The sequence below is a fragment of the Toxorhynchites rutilus genome, chromosome 2 (genome assembly GCF_029784135.1).
Source record: "Toxorhynchites rutilus septentrionalis strain SRP chromosome 2, ASM2978413v1, whole genome shotgun sequence".
NCBI lineage: Eukaryota > Metazoa > Arthropoda > Insecta > Diptera > Culicidae > Toxorhynchites > Toxorhynchites rutilus.
Window position 1 is genome coordinate 187,199,527 of NC_073745.1, and position 23,290 is coordinate 187,222,816.

Genomic DNA, 23,290 nt, shown 5'->3' on the forward strand with positions numbered 1-23,290 from the left:
ATAAAATGTTCCATCAATTAAGATAGTTCCGCACTATTTTTGATTAAAATTACTTTTGAATTTCTTTAAACAATTATTCTCAAAGTGCTTTTCTTATCTTTTTTTGCACTACTAAATTTTCATGGGAATCGAAAAGAAAATGTTTGGAAAATTTTAATTTTATTTAAGCAGGATGACATTGAAAAGTGTTCATATGTTGTTATAATTGCCTGCAAAACAAAGTTATTTTCTTTATCAAATGGGTAGCACATATCATCCGAAACTACAGATATCCTGATCAATCCTACTGTTAGGGGGAAGCACCAACTTACATATCCGTCTTATCAAGCTGCTTAAGCTAGTCGCCGAGCGAAACTTCTGGCAAGGGATGGGAAAACGGCTCAAGCACAAAACTCGGGCGCCTGTTGGTGTGGTTCGTGGGAGAACGCATTGCACTTGGCAGTCAAAATCTCTGCACGAACAGCTGGTGCGGTGTGTGGAAACGCAATGGCGGGGTAGGCAGGGATCCCGGAGGGCGGAAGCGTGAGCCCACTTCATTTCGCTCTTGGTTCAATTGGGGGTTCAAAGGGGGTAATGTTTATGTCTGCGGGAATCGCGCATCTATTGCAATATGAATTAACGACGGCGGACGGCGTTTTTACGTTCGCTTTAATATAAAAGCACCGATAGTTCTTAGCTGTCGGTACAGTTTGGCTCGATCAACCAGCCAAGGCGCGTCCAAGAAGAAGCACAAGGTGTTCTAGTGTTTTGGTTTTGGAGAGATCCTGTTGAGAAGAGAGAAGGTTCTGAGGAGCATCATGTTGAAGGTGTGTTATCGTAATTGCGTAAACAACAAGAATATCGTGTACCAGCGGTGGTTTAGGTGTCCAGCCGGTTTTTCGTTATTACCAATATTTAAATGTTTTTGAAGTGATGGTGCATTAACTGATTGTGGAGGGCACTGATGTTTTTCTTAACATTTGTAGCTCTATGCTCGAAATATTGTTAGCCATATCCTTTGAAGAATCTGTGTATTGAATACTCGTATACTCTGTGAATTCTGAGAATTTTGTGAAAGTTGGATCAATAACAATTCAGCCAAAGAGTAATGTCGTGTTAGTGGTGTTCATTCAAGGAAAAAGTGGAACACATGTCTATTTCTGGAAAAAACTACTATTGCAGTTGTTAAATATAATGCTGTAGAACAGTATCCGGTATACATGCAATCAACAATGAAACACTAATTAGTAATTAAAAGTTATTCTTCTGCGGTGACGGTTAAAGTTTTCTCGCTACTGTTTGATTCATTTGAGATACTTATCGATGATCTTAACCGGTTGAAATGCTAATGAAGCATTAACACTTTTTTGTAGTAAAACCAGCATGTGAATATTGTTCAGTACCACGAGAGAACGTGTAAGTTACTTGTCTGATAAGATTAACATTTGTTCAAAGTTGGTGAACATTCTGTTAACCTGTAGTCATACAAGATATTCCAGGATGCTTCAAACATGTAGAATATGCATGTTTACGTAATCTCTATTTCTAATTGCATTTTATTGTTGTCAATTTCGAATTGAAGTGAAAATAGAGACATGTGGTTGTTTTGATTCCTTAGTCAATAGCTAGTCGCAATGCTTCGTTCAAAATTCGTCAATGTTAGTGAATAATCCGAGATCTTTATGCAAAAATATTATCATATCATCAGGACTGTTGTTCAGTTACTGAATTCTTTAGTTTTTTTTAGGTTTTCGTATTTTGCCAATCGTTCTATTATTCTTCATTGAGCACATGAGATAAGCATGGGTCCATGTTCGGTTATCAATCAGCTTATTAATTTAGCGATTTTCAGAGTTTTGCGCCTTCTTTTGATTGAATTTCATGTCAGCATTCCATGTAGTAGCGCGAGAATAAAATACGAAGTTTGTGTCAGTTTCTGTCAGAGTTGTTTTAATCAGAATAAAATTTGATTTCAAAAGAAACAGAAACAGACTCAAACTGCATTTTTTTAATTTAAGTTGCAGTGATTTTTTTAAATATTTTTGTGTACCTATCGCTTCTTTTTTTAATTATATAGTGTTTATTGACGAATTTAATGCCAATTCGAATGGCTGTTGGCAGCGCCATCTCAGATATTGATGAAACGTTGTGGGTGTAGGCACATGAGTCTTTTAAACAACTCTACATACTTGAAACATTCAAAAAAGAACTAGACTACTTTTTGGAAAGGGTCATGTTGCGCACAACATCGCTGTGACAACGCACCTATATCAAAACCCTATGTACTAACCGTAACGCACAGTCACGTAGCACAAGAATTTGAAAGGCTATTGTAGGATAAAGGAAATCAGATAAAGGAGATTGAATAGCGCAAATTCAAATAAAGGCGCTAAAGGAAAGTCGCAGATAGAACAGAAGTGTCGTAAATAGAAAATAGAAGATATTGAAATAGAAATACGAAAATTGTGTTCAAACATAAGAGGTATTAAGGCTCATCGATGAGGGAAAAAGATATTGAAACATATAACGAAATATCAGGAATTATCGAGAGCCTACAAATTGAAATTTTAAAATGCTACATTATCATCGAATTAATATTAAAGTTACGGAAAGCGTTTCGATTTACTGCTGAAGCAACAGGTTCAAAGGGTCTTATTTCGATGAAAAAAAATATTATTAAATTAAGATTCATTTTTCTCAAAAAAGTATTTTTCTAAAATTCTCAAAACAATTATATGATTTTACATCGAAAGATGGGTACTTTTACAGAGAAAAAGTTACAACTTTTTCATGTTTTCTTTGAAAAAAATACAACTAATCCTAATTTAGTCAAGATAGCGATATAGTGTATTTGACAAAGTTTTAGTTTTAGTTATTCAAATATGAACTTTCGACGAAGACGTCACTTCTCTATCTTTTATAGTTTCTGGAATATGAGGCATTCTTGTATTGAGACTCCTGAAAAAATAATGTTTTACCCAAAACATTTTTGTGTGTAAATTCTCACGTTTGACATGTTATTGACATGTTTATAAATAGAAAAAGGTTGGATGACCATGTAAATCGCGATAATTTATACATCAAAATGTTGCGAATTAAACATTAATAGTCATTTTTCAAAGAAAAACATAATTGTTGTTTGAAAAACTATAAAAGTACTCATCTTCCGATGTATGGTTGATATTATGGGTGGCTATTCATATCTATTTTATCAAAATTTCACAAAAAACATGTTTTTCGAAAAATTAATTGAAATTTTCAAAATTTGTTTTTTTTTCAAATTGTTTGATATTCTTTATGAAAACATAAATAGTTTCCTGAATTTCATTCTTTGACTAAAATGTTGTAGGTCTGATAGATTGTGTGTGAGATTTTATTTGGAAATTTTGGCTACGAGACCTACAAAATGTTGGTAAAAGAATGAAATGTAGGAAATTTTAAAGGTTTTCATTAAAAAATATCAAACAAATTGAAAAGAAAATGAAAATTAAAACTCATATTTTTTTTAATGTTTATCCAACGGTGTATTTCCTATTGTACATTTATCGTCTTATTCTGGCTGTGCTTTCATTGCCAAGCAATTTCTAAGTTTAATTTTTAATCGCAAACATTTTCTACTCAACTACATCCTAAAGTTTATGTTCCGCATAACAGCGCGGACTCGATTATATACAGTCTCCGATTTCTTTTCATTGTATATAATCGAGTGAAAAATAAATATATTTTTTATTTGTTTTTTATGCATATATTTTTCGTTTATTGAAAGTAAAAGAAGAAAACCTCAAAGCTCTACACTGAAAAGTACGCTGTGTAAGCCAATTCTGTTGCTTTCATTTGAAAGATGAGAAAATTTAGTACAAGATATAGTAGTGGAATATCTAAATAAGTGTATTTAAATAACATTTTGGAAGCGAAAAATTAAAAAGTTAGTGTCATCATTAATCTTATTCCAAATATTCATATTAAACTTGATTCTTAATAAAAATAAAGCTCTCAAACCACTCTACAATTTGTTCTTTGACGCCCAACTTCTATCTTTCTTAATTTCGCTGCAATATCGATATAAGCAATTCCTGTTAAAGAATCAAGCAAAATCTTCAAAAATCGCGATTTTTACCCCACTCTACTCATAATAGTCACTTAAATTTTACCTTAAGGTTGAAAGGTTACAGTTTTTATTGAAATAAGTCATATTTGAATCATAAAAAAAATTCCAAACTGTATATAATCGAGTCCGATCTGTACTTGTTGTACCAAACATATAGAAGAGTGCGTTTGAAATGATTTATTTAGAATGGGATTGTTCAAGCGTGAAACATCCAAAAATTAAATTTTGTCAAAGCGTTACAGCGTTTGTATGCCACTTGATTTGGTGTGTTGCTCCAGAAACACATGATTATTACAACTGTTTGAATTATCCATACACCGTCGAGATATTTCACCTATTTTTGATTAGTACATACCAATCTTCATGTACTTTTTCCTTAAAGTTGAACACAAATTCTGTAAATCTGAATGAATATATTGAACATATTTATGCTAATTTAATTACTTGTCTGTACAAAACTAATTCATGTGTTTATTTGTTTTCGATTACTCGTCTGTTACCACATATACTATACGAAAATCATTGTTAGGACAAAGAATGATTTTCGTAATCTACGTTTTATTTTCTATTTTTATACATAATCACCGTAACGTTCGAGACATTTTTCATAGCGTGGCCGAGTTTTTCTATTCCGAGCGCGAGTATGCGTAGGGTCCAACTTTTTTAAGTACGATGTAACTGCGTCACGAATTTCTTCAGTGTTATCGAATCGTTGACCGCCGAAAATGCCTCGAACGTTACGGCGATTATGTATAAAAATAAAAAATAAAACGTAGATTACGAAAATCACCTTGGTTTTTGTCCTAAATTTATTTTCCCGCGATTTCTGAGCCACTGAAACTTATTTTTTGAACGACCCTCGTATTTGTCCACTTTATCAATAGTCTTGGACTGTACCCAATTGCCAACCCTCAAAATAACTAGGTTTCTTCAATTCACGCTTGAACGATGGAAAGGTTGAGCTTCGGGTTGAATATCTTTCATAGTTTCGTTTGATTGGAGAGTTTCGTCTGTTTCATTTAGCTTGAGAAGATTATTTCCTTAGGACTGAAATTGGATTAGAGTTTTTCATCCTTTTGCAATAATCACGTCTCCCTCCTTGCACAAACCTGGACAAAGTTTCCTTTTACGATCTGCACCTTTTAGTTTTTTTAACGTAGGACTACGTTTTTCATTTCTGTATCATGGTGTAAGTTCGAAGTTTCGAAAACGAGAGCGTGACGCTTGGAGTGCAAGGTTCTGAATGCTAATACCTCTTTGCCGGCCAAGCGGAGTGGTATAATAATAACTTCATTCGAAAGAGAAATGTCCAAGAGTTACATGATTGTTAATTATTGACCCGAGAACTTGTTTCAATAGCTTAAAAATAGCTTTGAAAACAGGCTATTGAAATCGCACAAATCCGTATATAAGCTGGCACCCACTCGGAAATCCATTTAGTTGTGATTGGAATCTGACGGGAAGATGGTCTCGCTCGCTCACTTAAACACAATTCGATACAGATTGTTTACAAATGGTGACATTGGCTATGGATTTGACAGCGGAGAAAATGAAATGTTTGATATGATGTAGAGAATATTCCACCATGTCCAAGAAACCATATTGTTTCTTTTTGGTGGGAAGGGGAAGGAGGGGGAGAGGGGTCAAGGTTGTTCTTTGTGCTGGATACTTTCGAGGAGAAATAGATTCCTTTGAGCGTTAATAATTAAACGAAGTGGTATTGTAATTATTTTATTCAAAAGATTAAATGTTTAATTGTTATGTGCTTATTGACTCGAGAACTTGTTTCAATAGTTTAAAAAATGCTTTGAAAACAGACTATTGAAATCGTAAAAATCTGTGTATAAGTTGGTGCCCGCTCGGAAATCCATACAACTGATCTTAGTTTGGTGATGCCGAAAGCAGAAACGGTTTGCTGAGGAGCGTCTAACGACAATGAAATGTCTTTGTTAATTTCTTTTCTGCCGCCAGACTGAACGAAGCCGCATTTTTTGTCAAAGCAGCAGTTTTATTATCGAATGCCAACGAATGCCGCTATCGACCGATGATTCCAATTGTCGGGGGTTGGAGAGGGGGTATTATTTGTACTGGATATTTTCGAGGAGAAATCGATTCCTCCTTTGAGCGTTCTGGCTAAACAAAGTAGTATGATAATCATTTTATTCGAAAGATGAAATGTATGAAAGCTATATGCGTGTTACTCATTGATTGCTAAACTAACGGTAGTCCTACGTCCATCTTGCGGTTATATCACAGATACAACCCACTTCTAGTTTTTATCTTAGTTTTTTATGTAGTCACAACCGTGGAAAACCGTGACAACAAAACTTTTAAGCTGGTTTTCTATGGAAAGTCACTTTCTTCCATTATTTTCTTTTGTCGGACCTAATATGATCAAATTTTACAATATCTCATGAAATAAATTTGTTTTGAATAGTTGTTTTTCCAACAACTTTCCCGTTGACGCCAAAAAATCCAAGCTATCATTGAAGCTGCAGAGCGTTTCAGAGTATTGTATTTTTTTCATAAAATTGTCAAAAATAGTCAGTTTTCGAGTCTTTGAAAAGTTATGAAAAAAAAAAAGATTTCATGATATTGCGCCCAAATTTGGGATTGAAGAACTTGAATATTATAGCAAGGAAGGAAAAATATTACGAAACAGCTGAGGAAATTTTCATTTTTTGCCTGATGATTTTTTGCCTGTTCGTTAGGTTGAGGATAGTATGGTGTGGGTTTCCGTAACTCAATTCTAAATTTCTTCATGTAGTGCTAGAATCTCGTATCTTTGGCCGAAATATTCTTCAAAATGTTCACCTCAATAAATTTACCAAAATAGTCAATCGAAACTAAAAGATTTTGAACTGATGGCAATTTATCCGTGACGTCCCTCGCAATGTGATCCAATTTTACCCATTGCTTATCAGACATATTGGATCAATCTCACGATCAATAGAATAATCTCACATGTTTCTACTTTCCAATTTACTTTTCCAGTTCACCATTCTGGTCTGCTCTCTGGCGGCAGCTGTTGTCTGCTCGGATGATCTTGAGAGCGCTGAAACTGGCTGGAGTGGCTGGAGCGGTGGTAAGGGAGGCTACGGAGGAGGCTATGGTGGTGGTGCTCTTGGAGGAGGTGGCTATTCAGGAGGCCTCGGAGGTGGGTACGGAGGTGGACATGGTGGTGGATACGGAGGTGGCCACAGCGGAGGCGGAAGTGTTATCGTAGTTACTTCTGGATCAAGCAAAGGATGGCCTTCTGGAGGCGGAGGATCAGGCTGGAGTAAGGGAGGAGGTGGCTTAGGAGGATTTGGAGGCGGATATGGCGGTGGTTACGGTGGTGGTTTTGGAGGAGGTTACGGAGGCAAGTCATTTGGCCGTAGCTTGGGAGGTGGTGGTTGGTCGTCGCTTGGAGGTGGAAGCGGTGGTTGGTCTGGAAGCACTGGTGGATTTGGCAAAAGCATCGGCGGTGGTTGGCCAGTCTCTTCTGGTTGGAGCTCAGGTGGAAGCAGCGGCTTCTCTTCCGGTTTCGGAGGTGGAAAAGGCTGGAGCTCGGGTGGTGGAGGATTTGGAGGAGGCTATGGAGGAGGATATGGTGGAGGATATGGAGGAGGTAATAAAAATATTAAATTTCAATTATTGAGCTATGAATGAACTATTTTCTTTATTTTAAACAGGCTATGGAGCCGGAAAAGGATGGTCCAGCGGTGGCGGATGGAAGAGCTGGTAAATTCATAACCACCTCTCCGAAATGGGTATGACCTGTGTTCACAACTCCTCATGAAATCAGTCGGTAGACAACCCTTGCATAAATTCATAAAAGTGTGCAATGTACAGTATTATTTTCATATCTGTAAATAAAATAAAAATGATGATGCAAATATTTCAATCTTCTAAAGCTGTAATGTAGCCATTGCGATGACACCAAAGACTCTTAATTAAAACTCAGTTGGAAGCTGCCAACGGGCGTTACTTATTTTGCAGAGGTATATGCATATTCGTGTTTTTTTGACGTAGGACTACGTCTTTCATTTCTATACCGGGGTGTAAAATCAAAGTTTCGAAAACGAAAGCGTTACGCCGGAGACCGAGATTTTGAGTGTTAATAGCTCCTAAACAACTGAACGAAATGGTATAATAAGCACTTCATTCGAAAGATAAAATGTCTACGCGTTCTATACTTGTTACTTTCTGATCCAAAAACTTGTTTCAATAGTCTTAAATTTGCTTTCAAAACAGGCTATTGAAATCACCAATATATAAGCGAGCGCCGCTCGGAAATCCACTCAGTTCTAATTGAACAGCGATTGGAGCATGTTGTCGCTGTTGTGGTGAAGCTCTTCATTTATCATGAAAGCGCGGATGAACGGTGTCACCAAGAGCCTGTTTGTGCACCTCAGGCCAGAAGGGAATCCATCAGGAGGAGAGTGATGCTACAAACGGTTCCCCGGAAAGATCTCGAAGCAGCCGCTACACACACACACATACACGCACGGAATTCTTTCCGTTTGGATCGAGAAAGATCCGGAAAATAATCTGCCAGTTCCTCTAGGAATTTAAAAATAAATTCACGTGAAAGAGTTTATTTCAATGTTTTCTATCCATGTAACACTGTGACCAAATATGTTTCAATCAAGTGCTATTAACAGATGGTTATCGAGTTAGCATTAACCACTGGTGGGCTTCCAGTATCGAGGAAAATGTGGAAATATCTAATCGTTACTGAAAATAATCTGCCAGTTCCTCTGGGAATTTAAAATTACATTCATATGAAAGAGTTTATTTTAATGTTTTCTATCCATGTAACACTGTGACCAAATACATTAGGTTTTGTGATTTTTCAATCAATCGCAATCAACAGGATAGCTTCTGAAGATTATTCTTCCCCATCAGTAGGATATTTCCGTATCCAATATTGGATGCAAAAACCTTGTGCCTCCAACGTAACGCTCTCGTTTTCGAAGTTCTCCAAATATTCATTCATTCAGAATGAATTCAGATTCAACTTCATACAAATGATCTCTAAATCAACGATAGTCCTACGTCACCCTTGCGGTTATACCATAGATATAACCTACTTCCTGTTTTTTGTATTAGAGAGGCTTTAAACATATTCAGCTTATTCGCTCTAGCCCTGAAAAGATCCCTTGTGGAAATTTTAATTTTAATTCTTTTCCATGTCTTGAGAAAGATAATCCATTCCCACTCGACACTCACCGGCAAACGATGTTCACTCAACAGTTACCAAACGGGAAGTGAAGTAAGCCGCACCTCGTTTGTGTATTACCTGCCGGATATTGATTACGTGTGTAGGAAAACACACAAATGCAGCGAACGAATGTATGGAGCGATTCCATGCCAAATCAACCGGCCGCTGACCCGACCCTTTCCGATATTTTTGGAACTTGGTACTCATGATGGAAATACCTAAAATCAAAATTTTATTTATCATAAGAAAATTTTTATTTTATTCGATTTCTCCGTGTACACCGACCTTCTCACGATCTCCCATAGGTTCTCTATAGAGTGCAGATCCGGTGGCTGCGCTGGCCACGTCGACTTTGTTATCCTGGAACCACTTTTTGACGGTCTTGGCGGAACAGGTGGCCAACCTCGTACCAGGAGAAACACCCCCAAACCATAAAGTTTCCTTTTTCGTGCTCCTCCAGGCCTCCATGTCTCCGTGGTATACTGTGGCATGTAAGCGCCTAGCCCTTGCTCCACCAGCCGCCGCTGATCCGTTCGGGAACTCACGGACGAGCTCGGTTCGTCCCGGATCTTTTTCGAGGCCTCGAAGGGATCTTTCTTGAATGCTCGCTTTCTTAGGTACTCGCAGAGTCATCCTTCGCGGTCGTTTTCCTTGGGCGTCCAGTTGTTTAGGATTTTTTTGCGATTGTGAAGGGCTTTGAATACGAAGTATTGGATCGTTCGATTTCGCTTGGCTGCGGCCTGCCTTGGACATTCTGCGGATGACCATCCACTCTGTTTCCGTGCAATTAGGCGAGTGACCCATTTTTCGTTGACTGCAACTAGAATTCGAGAATTGAAACCTTACATACTTCTTGTTTACATGATAAATATTTACCAGGATCCGAACACAAAATATCACATAAAGTTTCTTTTCTTCATTTCCTTTTATTTTCTTCAAAAATCGGTCTAAACAATACTCGAAACAGCGGAAACGTGGGACTGGTCCTCAATTTTGTCGCGTCATATAAAGGAATATAAAAAGTATACACATATACTTACCTTATATACGTATTTTATAGCACATAAGTCACCTACCTTGAATTATATTCCTTGAATTAATTTAGTTATCATTGTTATAATAAATGAAATAGAGTTCAGTTACAATAGAAAAAGCCACTCGACAACATCGTTCTTTGTTATCAATTAAAATTCCGACAGTCCAACAATTTTACCAAGTATTTTTACCGAGTTCGAACAAATCGCAACATTTTAATGGTGCCGAAACCCGGGAGGTGCGTTCGCAGTCCATTCAGCTTAGCCGCCGATTCCAGTGAATATTCGAAGATAACCTCCATCAATACGACCACGTGCTATCAGTAGCTTTGGAACACAGAAGGAGCGATATTTGTTCCAGTGACAGCAGCCAAAGATTGATGCAGAATCAGCAGCAGATTCAGATCCAGCAACAACGGCATAAATTGACCCAGCGACAGCAGCAGCAGCAATTGGTTCATTAATAACCGTCAACATCACGTGTACGGTTTGCTAATCATCATCATCTATCGTCACAAGCCACAGCCACAGCGAAGGTGAACTTCCTCAGTAGGCGTTCGGAGAGACAGTCATCGTGTCACGAGAAGTGAATCACATCATCTATCGGAAGAAAGACTTGGAATTCGAGTTTCTCGGAGCTCAGAACCACCAAAGAAAAGGTTTGAGGTTAGGTGCAATCAGCAGGTGGGTGCATTGTTACAATTGTGGTGACTATACATCATGGCTTCCACGACACGAAGCAAGAAAGCAAAGCAGCTTAAACAACTTCATGCCAAGCGTGCCAACATTTTGGGTTCTGCTCAGTTGATTAGCGAATCTGCAGAACATTACACCGAATCACAATATGCCGAAATTCCGTTTCGTCTTCAACGGCTTGATAAATTATGGGAGGATTATGAGAAGGTGGAAGCGGAGATTGAATCATTCTTGAGCGGAGAACCGCAGTTCTCAGATGATCTTGCCGAATTCTAAAACACGTATTTCCGTCTGAAAGCGTTTTTATCGAGTAAATTGTCTTCTTTGCCTTCCTCACCAGTTCAATCAGCTCAAAGCACTTCTTCTGGAATGCGTCTTCCAGAGCTCAGGTTACCGGAATTTGATGGAAATCCAGAAGAGTGGTCTGGTTTTCATGATCTCTTTAAATCGATGATACACGATAACAATTCACTGACGAATATTCAGAAATTGCATTACTTGCGAGCTTCATTGAAAGGAGAAGCAGCTCGCATCACTTGTTCTCTACCAATTGCTTCAACCAGCTACGCGGTTGCCTGGAAGTTGGTCACTGATCGTTATGAAAACAAACACTTTCTGATTAAACACATAGCTGCGCTTTTTTCCATCGCTCCTCTTCGAAAAGAGTCGCCAAGCGGTCTTTCGGAATTAGCAGATGAGTTTGAGAAACATGTAACTCTTTTAGATTCGCTCGAAACGAAAGCTCAACACTGGGATTCTGTATTAGTGGAGCTTCTCTTCAGTCGGCTGGACGCGGCTTCCCAAAAATTGTGGGAAATTCAACGAAATAAACATGAGAGTCCTTCGTATAATGACTTGATTCAATTCATCCACGAACATTCACGAACTCTGCAGTCGTTGCAGCTCTCTCAAGCTACTTTTAGTCTGACCCAAGGTAGTTCACAAACACATCGTTCGATACCGACTAGGACAGTGTCCCAAGAGGGTTTGTTTTGTGCTGCATGCAAAAAAGAGCATCATCTCTATCAATGTGAGTCGTTTCGTGCGCAATCACCTCAAGAACGTTATAATTTGGTCAGGAAACACAATTTATGTATAAACTGCATAAAATCCACTCATTTAGCTAAAAATTGTACCAGTGGATTGTGCAAATATTGCCATAAAAAGCACCACACCTTACTTCACATATCATCATCACCAGTTTTGATGACGACTGAAGTTTCACCAGAAGAAGAAATGGAATATTTGAACACCACCGAGAAGTTAGAACAAATTTCAAATTCAGGTACTCAGTCGCATTCGCCTTTCGTTTCGCTTTTATGCGACACAACTGTCGCTACGGTCAATCGTCCGCGCGTCTCTTCGCCGCCGCCGGTAGATGCGCCCTTTCAACCGTCGTTCAATACAGTCACACCTCCCTCCAAGATGTGCCAAGCAAATGAAATCAATAACTCAACCGTTATCCTGTACACAGCTCTTATTAAAGTCCAAGACAATCGTGGACAATTTCAGATAGCCCGTGCGCTTTTTGACACCGGTTCACAATCGAGTTTTATCTCAGAATCATTGTGTCAACGTTTGGAGTTAAGTCGTACCAAAGTAAACATGCTTATAAGCGGTATTGGTCAAGCCGTTGTCAACGCCCGTTATGCAGTCTCCTTAACTGTTTCCTCGCGCTTTGATTCGTCGAATTATGCAATAAATTGCCTCGTTCTACCAAAGCTGACAGTAAATTTACCAACTAGAACGATAGATATTAGCAAGTGGAACATTCCAAAGCACCTTCAACTGGCAGACCCTCGCTTCAACATAAGTCATGGTATCGATCTTATCATAGGTGCCGAATTGTTTCCGCGCATCTTGCAAGCAGAACAGGTCACCGTCAATGAACATTTACCTATTTTCCAGAAAACAAAGTTCGGATTTATCATTGCCGGAAGAGTACCTACTCGAGATCCTACTCCAGTGACGTGCCTTGTTACCACCATCAATGAACTAGATGAACAGATAAAACGGTTCTGGGAGATCAAAAATTTTGAACGTGGCAAGGCTATGACAATTGAGGAAGTGCAATGTGAACATCATTTTAAACTACACACCGCCGTGAAAATGATGGACGGTATGTTGTACGTCTGCCTGTTCGTCAGGAGATGTTATCACAAATTGGTGATGTGGAAAAACGTTTTCGAACTGACCCTGAACTTCACGACAACTACGTCCGATTCATGACGGAGTACGAGCAGCTTGGGCACATGGAGGAGGTGAAGACTCGTGTCGCGATGCCCCAGTTCTTCCTGCCCCATCATGCGATTCATCGTTCCGATTCGTCGACCACTAAAACAAGAGTGGTTTTCGATGGATCATCAAAAAGCGGCAGCCATCTATCTTTAAACGATTTACTCCTTACCGGACCCACCGTGCAGCCTCCGCTGCTGTCAATTATTCTCAATTTCCGTTTACACCAGTACGTCATAACCGCCGATATTGAGAAGATGTATCGTCAAATTATGGTTCACATCGACGATCGACCACTGCAGCAGATTTTGTGGCGCAAGCAAGAATCCGATCCGATTAAAACATACCGCCTGAACACCTTGACCTACGGCACATCCTGTGCACCGTTCCTTGCAACCCGAAAGCTGATTCAGCTTGCGGACGACGAAGGCGCAGATTTTCCTATGGCAGCAGCATCCGTCAAGAAAAATTTTTACGTTGACGATTTGCTGGTTGGAGCAGACAGCATCGACAGTTTAACTAAAACCTGTGAGCAGGTAGATGGTCTTCTCAACCGAGCCGGATTTTCCCTTAGAAAATGGAGTGCCAATCACCCCTCTCTCTCGAGACACATTCCAGAAGATCGTCGAGAAACTCAAACGGAATTGGAGTTGGACCGCGCGCATTCAATAAAAGCTCTCGGATTGTTGTGGTTCCCTGTGGAAGATGAACTTGGTTTCAAAGTGCCGGAGTTTCCACTTCTGACAAAGGTAACCAAGCGAACGGCGCTATCAGAAATGTCTCGGCTCTTCGATCCTTTAGGGCTCATTGGCCCCATTATTGCCAAGGCGAAAATGTTCGTACAACAACTTTGGAAGGAAAATCTACAGTGGGATGATGAGCTGCCTGAACAATTGATAACGTGGTGGTTAGCATATCGAGCTAAATTGAACAATATTCGTAAGCTGCGGGTGCCAAGGTGGATTCTCGGTAGAAATTCCTCAAAGTATGAGCTGCATTGTTTCGTCGACGCTTCCGAAAAAGGATATGGTAGCTGTATTTATATTGTTTCGCAAGCCAACTCAATCAAGACAAGCCGTTTACTGATTGCTAAATCACGAGTAGCTCCAACCATTGGACTTTCTATCCCTCGCCTTGAGCTCTGCGCTGCTGTTTTGGGAAGCCAGCTAGCCGATACTGTGGTACAAACCACCGATTTCTCTGGCAACATCATTTATTGGACAGATTCTACCATAGTTATTAACTGGATCCTGTCGCCTTCAACTTCGTGGAAGACATTCGGTTCAAATCGGGTAGCTGAAGTTCAGCGATTAACCAAAGGCTCTCCAACTGCGCTGAACCCAGCGGATCGCATTTCTAGGGGAACCGATCCCGACCAACTACAAGATGACACTCTTTGGTGGAATGGTCCACCTTTTCTCCTGCTGACACCAGCACTCTGGCCTGAATTCATCCCAACACTATCTCCAGTTGCTCTTGAGCTTTCGAACAAAGAACAACGCCAAATCGTTGCCGTGCTCGCTTGCAAGGAAGAAGATCCTTTGGTCACCAAATTCTCGCAACTAGCTTGTCTTTTAAGAGTGACAGCATATTGCCTGCGATTCGTAAGAAACTGTAGGTCTTCATGCAATCGAACCTACGGTTATTTGACGCCAATCGAATACGACAACGCTTTAAAGGTTCTTATTCGCCACGTACAAAACGTAACATTCCAAGCCGAAATAGAGTATTTGAGGAACAGGGGAAATGGACAGAACACGCTTAAAGATGCCTCATTTAAATCTTCATTGAAGGGTCTTGACCTAATGCTGGACGATCAAGGGCTGCTTCGCATGAACGGTCGACTGGCAAAATCAACTGCTTCATTCGATAGTCGCTTCCCAATTCTTCTGCCAGCTAATCACCATTTCTCTCTGCTAATCGCCAGGTCACTTCATCACTGTTGGAGAGTTATCATCCACCCAACACTACATCCCTGAATTCATGAAACCAGATACGCTCAGAGAACAGCAGACTGTTGTTATGTTTCAGAGCTACAACGAGCTACCACGAGCTACCACGATAGTGTGACAACAGACAACCAAGAACGCGAGAAAAGATCGAGAGCGGCAGTGAGTGCCGTGAATGTGTGTGATGTTTTGTTTTGGTTTTCGTCAAGTGGATAAAAATAGGAAGAAAGGAGAGATAGATTGTAGAGTAGAAGAATAGAAGTATAGTACCGTAGAATAGTCGTTGAGTGTAGTTCGTCTAAAATTCAAATTTGTATATGCTGTAAAAATAAATGTAAATAGTCCTGTAAAAGAAAATATATGTTGTTTCGTGCTGAATGTCGATCGAGTGCGTGAAATTTAATTAATTGAATTGTGTGATTTATCGCACACCCAATACGAGTGTTCGTCCACCCACCGCCCGTTGGAATACGGCTTAATTGGAAGGATTCTGGGTGGAATTGAACAATCACCAAACGCTCCACGCAGGACCAACCCAACTATTGGCAATATTGCGGCAACGATTTTGGCCAATTCGTGGCAGAGACTTGGCTCGAAAAACTGTACACAATTGTGTAATCTGTTTCCGATGTCGTCCACAACCAAGTAGCCAACACATGGCTCCATTACCAGCTACGCGGATCACTCCTGCAAAGGTGTTTGAGCACACGGGTTTGGACTACTGTGGGCCGTTCGTCGTTCGTCAACTCGCGGGAAGGGGCGCTCCGGTAAAGGTCTGGGTCGCCGTCTACGTGTGACGGCGAACGTCAAGACTGTGGTTCTCGATATCGTCGCCGGGTTGTCGACATCCGCTTGCATTTCGTTACGGCGCTTCGTGAGCCGTGTCGGTCGCGTTCGGGTCATCCACTGTGACAATAGTACCACTTTCATTGGTGCTTCGCGAGAAGTGAAGGAAATGCGATTACAGTACGCTAAGCAGTTTCAATCCACGCAATGGAATAATGAATGTCTGGAAAAAGGAATCGAGTTTCGTTTCATCCCACCGCGTGCCCCACATTTCGGAGGACTTTGGGAGACCGCGGTGAAATCTTTTAAATATCATCTCGTCAGAATCATGGGTGCCGCGCCGTATCATCTGGATGAGCTGCGCACCGCCATTGCACAAGCGGAAGGCATATTGAACTCCAGACCACTAACACCCGTGATGAATCATCCAGAGGATTTATCCGTGTTGACACCAGCCCATTTTCTGATTGGCGAACCAACATTTTGCCTCCCTGAGCCGGATCATTCCGAAATACATGTAAATCGTCTCTCTCACTTCCAGGCTACACAGCGGTCCATCAACGACCTCTGGAAACGCTGGTCCAAAGAATACGTTACATTGCTGCATCAATGACCAAACAAATGGCGAAATAAACCAACCGAATTCAGGATTGGTACCATGGTGCTACTGAAGGCTGAGAACCTACCTCCCAAACGGTGGCCTTTGGGACGAGTTGTGGCCATTTATCCAGGAGTAGACAACATTGTACGAGTGGTGGACGTACGGACTTCTGCTGGTATCCGACGAAGAGCAACATCCGAACTGTACGTTCTCCCTATGGAATCTCAATCCGAATCCAACGACGCTCAAGCACATCCTCCTGCTAATTGAATGCTTCAACGCTTCAACGGGGGCCGGGATGTTGTGGATCCTGCTGAAATGAGAATAATCTGTGAACCTGAAAAGAAACATATAAGAACCTGAAATGAAATGAATATAAAAAATACCTACCTTTATATACACATATACTTACCTTATATACGTATTTTCTAGCACATAAGTCACCTACCTTGAATTATATTCCTTGAATTAATTTAGTTATCATTGTTATAATAAATGAAATAGAGTTCAGTTACAATAGAATAAGCCACTCGACAACATCGTTCTTTGTTATAAATTAAAATTCCGACAGTCCAACAATTTTACCAAGTATTTTTACCGAGTTCGAACAAATCGCAACAGACACATAAATACAATAACTAATGCCTATTGTCGATAATTGGAGAATAATTCATTATACGCATCAACTCACATTGTGAGTTAACGCCCGAATTTAGGCAAAAAGATTGATAGATGCGTCGGAGTGGAAAGCTAGTGGTTAGTGCAATGGAAAGAAAACATACCCATTTTAACCGTCAAATTGTTAACTTTTTCACAATATTCACTGTTCATGTTTTAAGCTAAAAAATTGCTGGATAAATTTTCTGTCTAATGGTATATAAAGGGTGTGTCACATCAAATTGCATCACGGAAAAAACGCTGTAGAAATTTAATTTTTAGGAATTATATCTTCAGCTTTCGCTTATAATCAGATAAGAGTGTATAGATTACGTTGGCCATGCTTCACTGTCAATTTTTCGTAAATTTGGAAAAATGTCGTCGAACGAAAAAGAGCGTCGTGAATTAATCCTGTGCATTCATTTCGAGAATCCGGAGTTGTCACATCGGGACATCGGTAAGATGCTGGGAATCGTCCAATCCACGGTCAGCAGAGTACTAAAACGATACTTCGAGAACCTAACCATCGACCGGAAGGTGAAGAACGGCAAAAATGGATGCTCCGTCAGTGAAAAAGATCACAAGCGCGTAGTTAAGCAGTTTAGACGTGATCCGAGAAGTTCGGTTCGGGATGTCGCTAATAAGCTGAATTTGTCAAGTTCATTCGTCCAGCGGACCAAGCAGCGGGAGGGCCTACGTACATACAAGGTTCAGAAGACTCCTAACCGCGACGAAAGGCAAAACATGGTGGGGAAGACGCGAGCCCGGAAGCTGTACACCGAAATGCTGACGAAGCCGCATTGCCTGGTAATGGACGACGAAACCTACGTCAAAGCGGACTTTCGTCAGCTGCCGGGCCTGTTGTTCTTCTCCGCAGAGGACAAATTCAGCGTTCCGGAGGAGATTCGCAAGCAGAAACTATCCAAGTTTGCCAAAAAGTACATGGTGTGGCAAGCGATCTGCTCTTGCGGATAGCGGAGCGCCCCCTTCGTGATGACCGGCACGGTAAACGGACAGGTTTACCCTAAGGAGTGCCTACAGAAGCGCTTACTACCACTATTGAAGCAGCACGAGGGCCCGACCATCTTCTGGCCGAATCTCGCTTCGTACCACTATTCAAAGGACGTTTTGGAGTGGTACGAAGTCAACGGGGTCACCTTCGTGCCAAAGGAAATGAACCCGCTCAACGCGCCGGAGCTTCGCCCAATAGAGAAATATTGGGCGATTATGAAGCAGGCCCTCCGGAAGAACCCAAAAGTTGTCAAATCGGAGGCGGACTTCAAGAGAAAATGGATTTCTGTTCAAAAAACAGGAAGTGGGTTATATCTATGGTATAACCGCAAGGGTGACGTAGGACTATCGTTGATTTAGAGATCATTTGTTTGAAGTTGAATCTGAATTCATTCTGAATGAATGAATATTTGGGGGACTTCGAAAACGAGAGTGTTACGTTGGATGCACAAGGTTTTATGCATCCAATATTGGATACGGAAATATTCTACTGATGGGGAAGAATAATCTTCAGAATCTATTCTGTTAATTGCGATTGATCGAAAAATCACAAAACCAAATGTATTTGGTCACAGTGTTACATGGATAGAAAACATTCAAATTAACTCTTTCACATGAATGTATTTTTAAATTCCCAGAGGAATTGGCAGATTACTTTCAGTAACGATTAGATATTTCCACATTTTCCTCGATACTGGAAGCCCACCAGTGGTTAATGCTAACTCGATAACCATCTGTTAATAGCACTTGATTGAAACATATTTGGTCACAGTGTTACATGGATAGAAAACATTCAAATAAACTCTTTCACATGAATGTATTTTTAAATTCCCAGAGGAACTGGCAGATTATTTTCCGGATCTTTCTCGATGCTTAATGGCATCCAAACGGAAAGAATTCCGCGCGTGTATGTGTGTGTGTGTGTGTGTGTAGCGGCTGCTTCGAGATCTTCCCGGGGAACAGTTTGTGGCATCACTCTCCTCCTGATGGATTCCCTTCTGGGCTAAGGTGCACAAACAGGCTCTTGGTGACACCGTTCATTCGCGCTTTCATGATAAACGAAGAGCTTCACCACAACAGCGACAACATGCTCCAATCGCTGTTCAATTAGAACTGAGTGGATTTCCGAGCGGCGCTCGCTTATATACCGATTGGTGATTTCAATAGCCTGTTTTGAAAGCAATTTTAAGACTATTGAAACAAGTTTTTGGATCAGAAAGTAACAAGTATTGAACGCGTAGACATTTTATCTATCGAAAGAAGTGTTTATCATACCATTTCGTTCAGTTGTTTAGGAGCTATTAACGCTCAAAATCTCGGTCTCCGGCGTAACGCTTTCGTTTTCGAAACTTTGATTTTACACCCCGGTATAGAAATGAAAGACGTAGTCCTACGTCAAAAACTACAACCTGACGTTGTACAGAACCTTATGGACGGGGTAAAGAGGAAGGTGCGAGTATACGGGCTTGGGCTCAAAGTATGAATAAAAAGAAAATGCCAAAAGTTGTTTAATAGTTTTTATTTTACTGTCTAAAATTTTCAAAAGGATCGGTCTACTGGGCGAATTTCTACAGCGTTTTTTCCGTGATGCAATTTGATGTGACACACCCTTTAGTTACGAGCTGAGTTACCACTGAGTTACCATTGATGATGAGGAGTGACCACAAACAATCAATGACTGTATGAATAATAGAATAGCTTTCATAAATGAATGACAATGTATGACAATGAATAACAATGAATAATAGAATAGCTCTCTTGTGTTTCCAACAGTACAAAGATAGGTCAGTAAGCATTCACTCTCTATTGTCAAATAGCTATAAAAGATAGGTTGAGTTCATTATTAATTATCATTAGTTATCCAGACAGTGATGTGATAAGTTCAATTTGGTGTATTAATGAGAATAAAGTTTATTTCAAATTAAAATTCAAACGAAGTGTTTATAATTATATAACACAACATATGTCGCAATAACGATTTTGCGTAATATGAGATTGAAAACTCCTTATAAATCGTTACAATTTTCGTAGACTGACCCCCCTATATAGAAATCAAAGACATAGTCCTATGACAAAATAATTTTGGGAGAGACATAGTTCGCCGGGTTGTAGAATATAAACTAAGAGCCTTGATGTTAATAATCGCCACAATGTAGACATTCGTCATATCATAATATTCAAAGGCAGATGAATCTATATGGCGAAAACATCTGGTGAAAATAAACACAGTGGAAAATACTTTCTCTTAGCAATTTTGATTTATTATATCGCCAATAGATTTATTTTTTTGTTGATTATTTTGGTTAGTATGGTTGGTAATGTCAATGAGGTAGAACAAAGGAATTAGTGTTTTTGAGATCATTTGACCTATTCCTTAAATTAAGTGTTTTATAAATCAGTTGTCATTGATTTCCATCACTGATGATTGTTGAGTAGACGTAGCTATTCTATTGGACCACAAAGCTGGTCAATTGAGGACCCTCAGTTTTGAACTCACGATCGATAGCTGAGTAAGCGAACGCGCATCCAATGGCCCTACGGAGACCCCCTCTCCTTCCGCATTCTTCTGTACTGTTTTCATATACCGCTCACCTAACCGACTAGTGACCAGACAAGCTCACCTTTGGTTCCATATACCTGCCTTGATCCAGAGAGTGTTCAAAAAAACGCAATAATAACCTTGATATCGCCGTAATGTAGGCATGCAACATATCACAATATTCAAGGCCAGGAGAATTTATATAGGGTGTGGCGAAAAATCTTCGATGAAAATAAACACAACGAAAAATATTTTTTCTCAGTAATTTTGGCATCGTCAACAGGTCCCATCCTGCTTGTTGAAAGTTGATGTCAAAATTGTATAACATATTTGATTTCTAGTATAATTATTTAATAAACGAAGTAGATGATTCGATTTCGAATCCAAGATAGAAATTGGACAACAAATTTAGGCGCCTAGCGGTTGACCTATTTTAAAAATGTGTGAGTCATTAGTACCTGAATGGACTAATAATATAAATATAGAAATGAGTAAGCGCACAAATTCACAATTGGTGTGTAATGTATTTTCCATCACCTAATTCATAAAGTAATACCCTATATATGTTTTTCATGAATGAGTGCAATCATGTTTTCGAAAATGTTGTTCCCTCGTGAACTGGTGCAAACAATTATCTATGAATTGCGAGATACTTTCGCATACATATTGTCGAGAATATTGTGCGCATAAAAAAATACAAAAAATTGAGTGATCTAAAGGCATCATGAATCGTGAGTACGTGTTTGTCACATGAACTCGATAATTATTTCCATCAGACACAATCGATTGCGAAAAAGTTGGAAAGAACATCACACATTTCGAAACCGAAATTATAAAGACTCTAGAATTGAGCATTTGACGAATGGATAGTGTAAATAGCAAACAGTCATAGTAACCAGACTCTTCTTATATTCATCTGAACATCTGGCAGCTACAGTCCCTATTAATCTATACTATGCGTGAAATATTTAATAATTTAAATTAATAATAGATAAATCAAATTACCGCAACACTCATGATTCTTAAAATTTATTGCAGTGAGCGTACAAGGCGCTAATTTTAACGCGCTCTGCTACCGCTCAGTTGTACCGCCCATCCATTTGATCGAGACTGCGCGCCTTTGCGAGTTGAAATTTATTACCTCCGTCAGTAGCATACTAACCTGCGTGTGAGCTACAACCGGTCCTATCGGATCTTATTACCACATTTAGATGATGTTTGTAAATACGATTGTTTACATGAATGGATGAGCCACGTTTAATGTCCCCCGCTTTGATTAGATGATGCTTTTTTGCCACATAAAATCAAGACAAAGTAGAATCAGAATCATAACCACAATAGCAAGAAGAATCTGCACCGGAACGCTCATCAGTTGTGGTGGACCTTGGGTCACTTCTGCATTTGATTAACTGCATAGATAATTTGTGCAGTTTGGTTAACACTTCGCTTCGGTATATTTTTACGCTTTGTCATGCGCAATCATTATACTGGATCTATTAAGGTGGAAAGATTAAGGTGAATGGATTAACAGAATAGCATGGGACCGCGTTTGATTGCGCACAACAAAAGCAATTCAAAATCACACAACCCATTATCAGCACAACACGCAGATGTAAGAAAGTCATCTTTCATTGTTTCGCACAGTTTTTCACAGCATGTTTATTATTTATTTTCTTCCGTATCCACCTCCGAAACCGATTCCAAAACCACCACCGAAGCCACCTCCGAATCCGCCTCCATATCCGCCGCCATAACCGCCACCGTAGCCGCCACCGTATCCTCCACCGAAACCACGACCATAGCCTCCTCCATAGCCTCGACCATAGCCTCCGCCGTAATAACGACGATGGTGATGATGATGGTAGCGACGCGGATAAGCGGCTTCGGCAGTTTCTAGTTCATCCTGAACGCCATCGCTCTCTGTCAGTACAACTGGAACATTGTTGCTTTCGACCGCTACTGCCGAAATTTGTTCATCCGTGGGAAGACATGAGCACACCGCAATCAACACACAGACCAATACTACCTCCTGTAAAAATAATTCGCTTATTACCATAAAATATAACGAATCAGATCGGAGCAAATTCGAAGCTGCGAACCTTGATCATTTTGGGAAATTAGCTGCTTACGAATGGGGATGGTATGCTTCTGTAACAAAATTTTGTTTATCCCCTTGCCTATATATACGTGCGTGACGATTGCAGGAAATAAACCTGTTCCGAAGTTCGAGACACATATTGTCATCGAATCCTCTAAGGAAGACGGGATTCATTCTTCAAATGTATTGAGAAAAACCCAAAAGTAATTAAGAAGTGATTTCATTTGTGTTGATCATTAGCGCGCTCCATTGAGAGAAAAACATCCGAAATAAATGATAGATCGAGCATGAGTTTAGGAATTTGTTATGGAAGGGAAAGGCAAAAAGTGAGATAACTATCGTGGAACTATTGATTTATGATCTTCTTATGATTTTTGCTTTACATCGTATG

The 23,290-nt window shown here is 39.9% G+C and overlaps 3 protein-coding genes across 3 annotated transcripts; 2 read left to right on the forward strand and 1 right to left on the reverse strand.

Moving 5' to 3' along the window:
- The first annotated feature begins 664 nt into the window (after positions 1-664).
- On the forward strand, positions 665-7,973 carry LOC129768523 (acanthoscurrin-1). Its single transcript, XM_055770232.1, has 3 exons — positions 665-806; positions 7,082-7,697; positions 7,762-7,973. Exons 1-3 carry the CDS (start codon positions 798-800, stop codon positions 7,812-7,814), a joined length of 678 nt encoding a protein of 225 aa, XP_055626207.1. The 5' UTR covers positions 665-797; the 3' UTR covers positions 7,815-7,973.
- A 5,275-nt stretch (positions 7,974-13,248) lies between these two features.
- LOC129766528 (uncharacterized) lies at positions 13,249-15,328 on the forward strand. Its single transcript, XM_055767095.1, has 2 exons — positions 13,249-15,130; positions 15,186-15,328. The coding sequence occupies exons 1-2, from the start codon at positions 13,249-13,251 to the stop codon at positions 15,326-15,328; spliced, it is 2,025 nt and encodes a 674-aa protein (XP_055623070.1).
- Positions 15,329-22,110: 6,782 nt separating this feature from the next.
- On the reverse strand, positions 22,111-23,000 carry LOC129771251 (protein suex-1-like). Its single transcript, XM_055774712.1, has 2 exons — positions 22,901-23,000; positions 22,111-22,830 (listed from the first exon to the last, which is right to left on the reverse strand). Exons 1-2 carry the CDS (start codon positions 22,907-22,909, stop codon positions 22,468-22,470), a joined length of 372 nt encoding a protein of 123 aa, XP_055630687.1. The 5' UTR covers positions 22,910-23,000; the 3' UTR covers positions 22,111-22,467.
- Between the last annotated feature and the right edge of the window lie 290 nt (positions 23,001-23,290).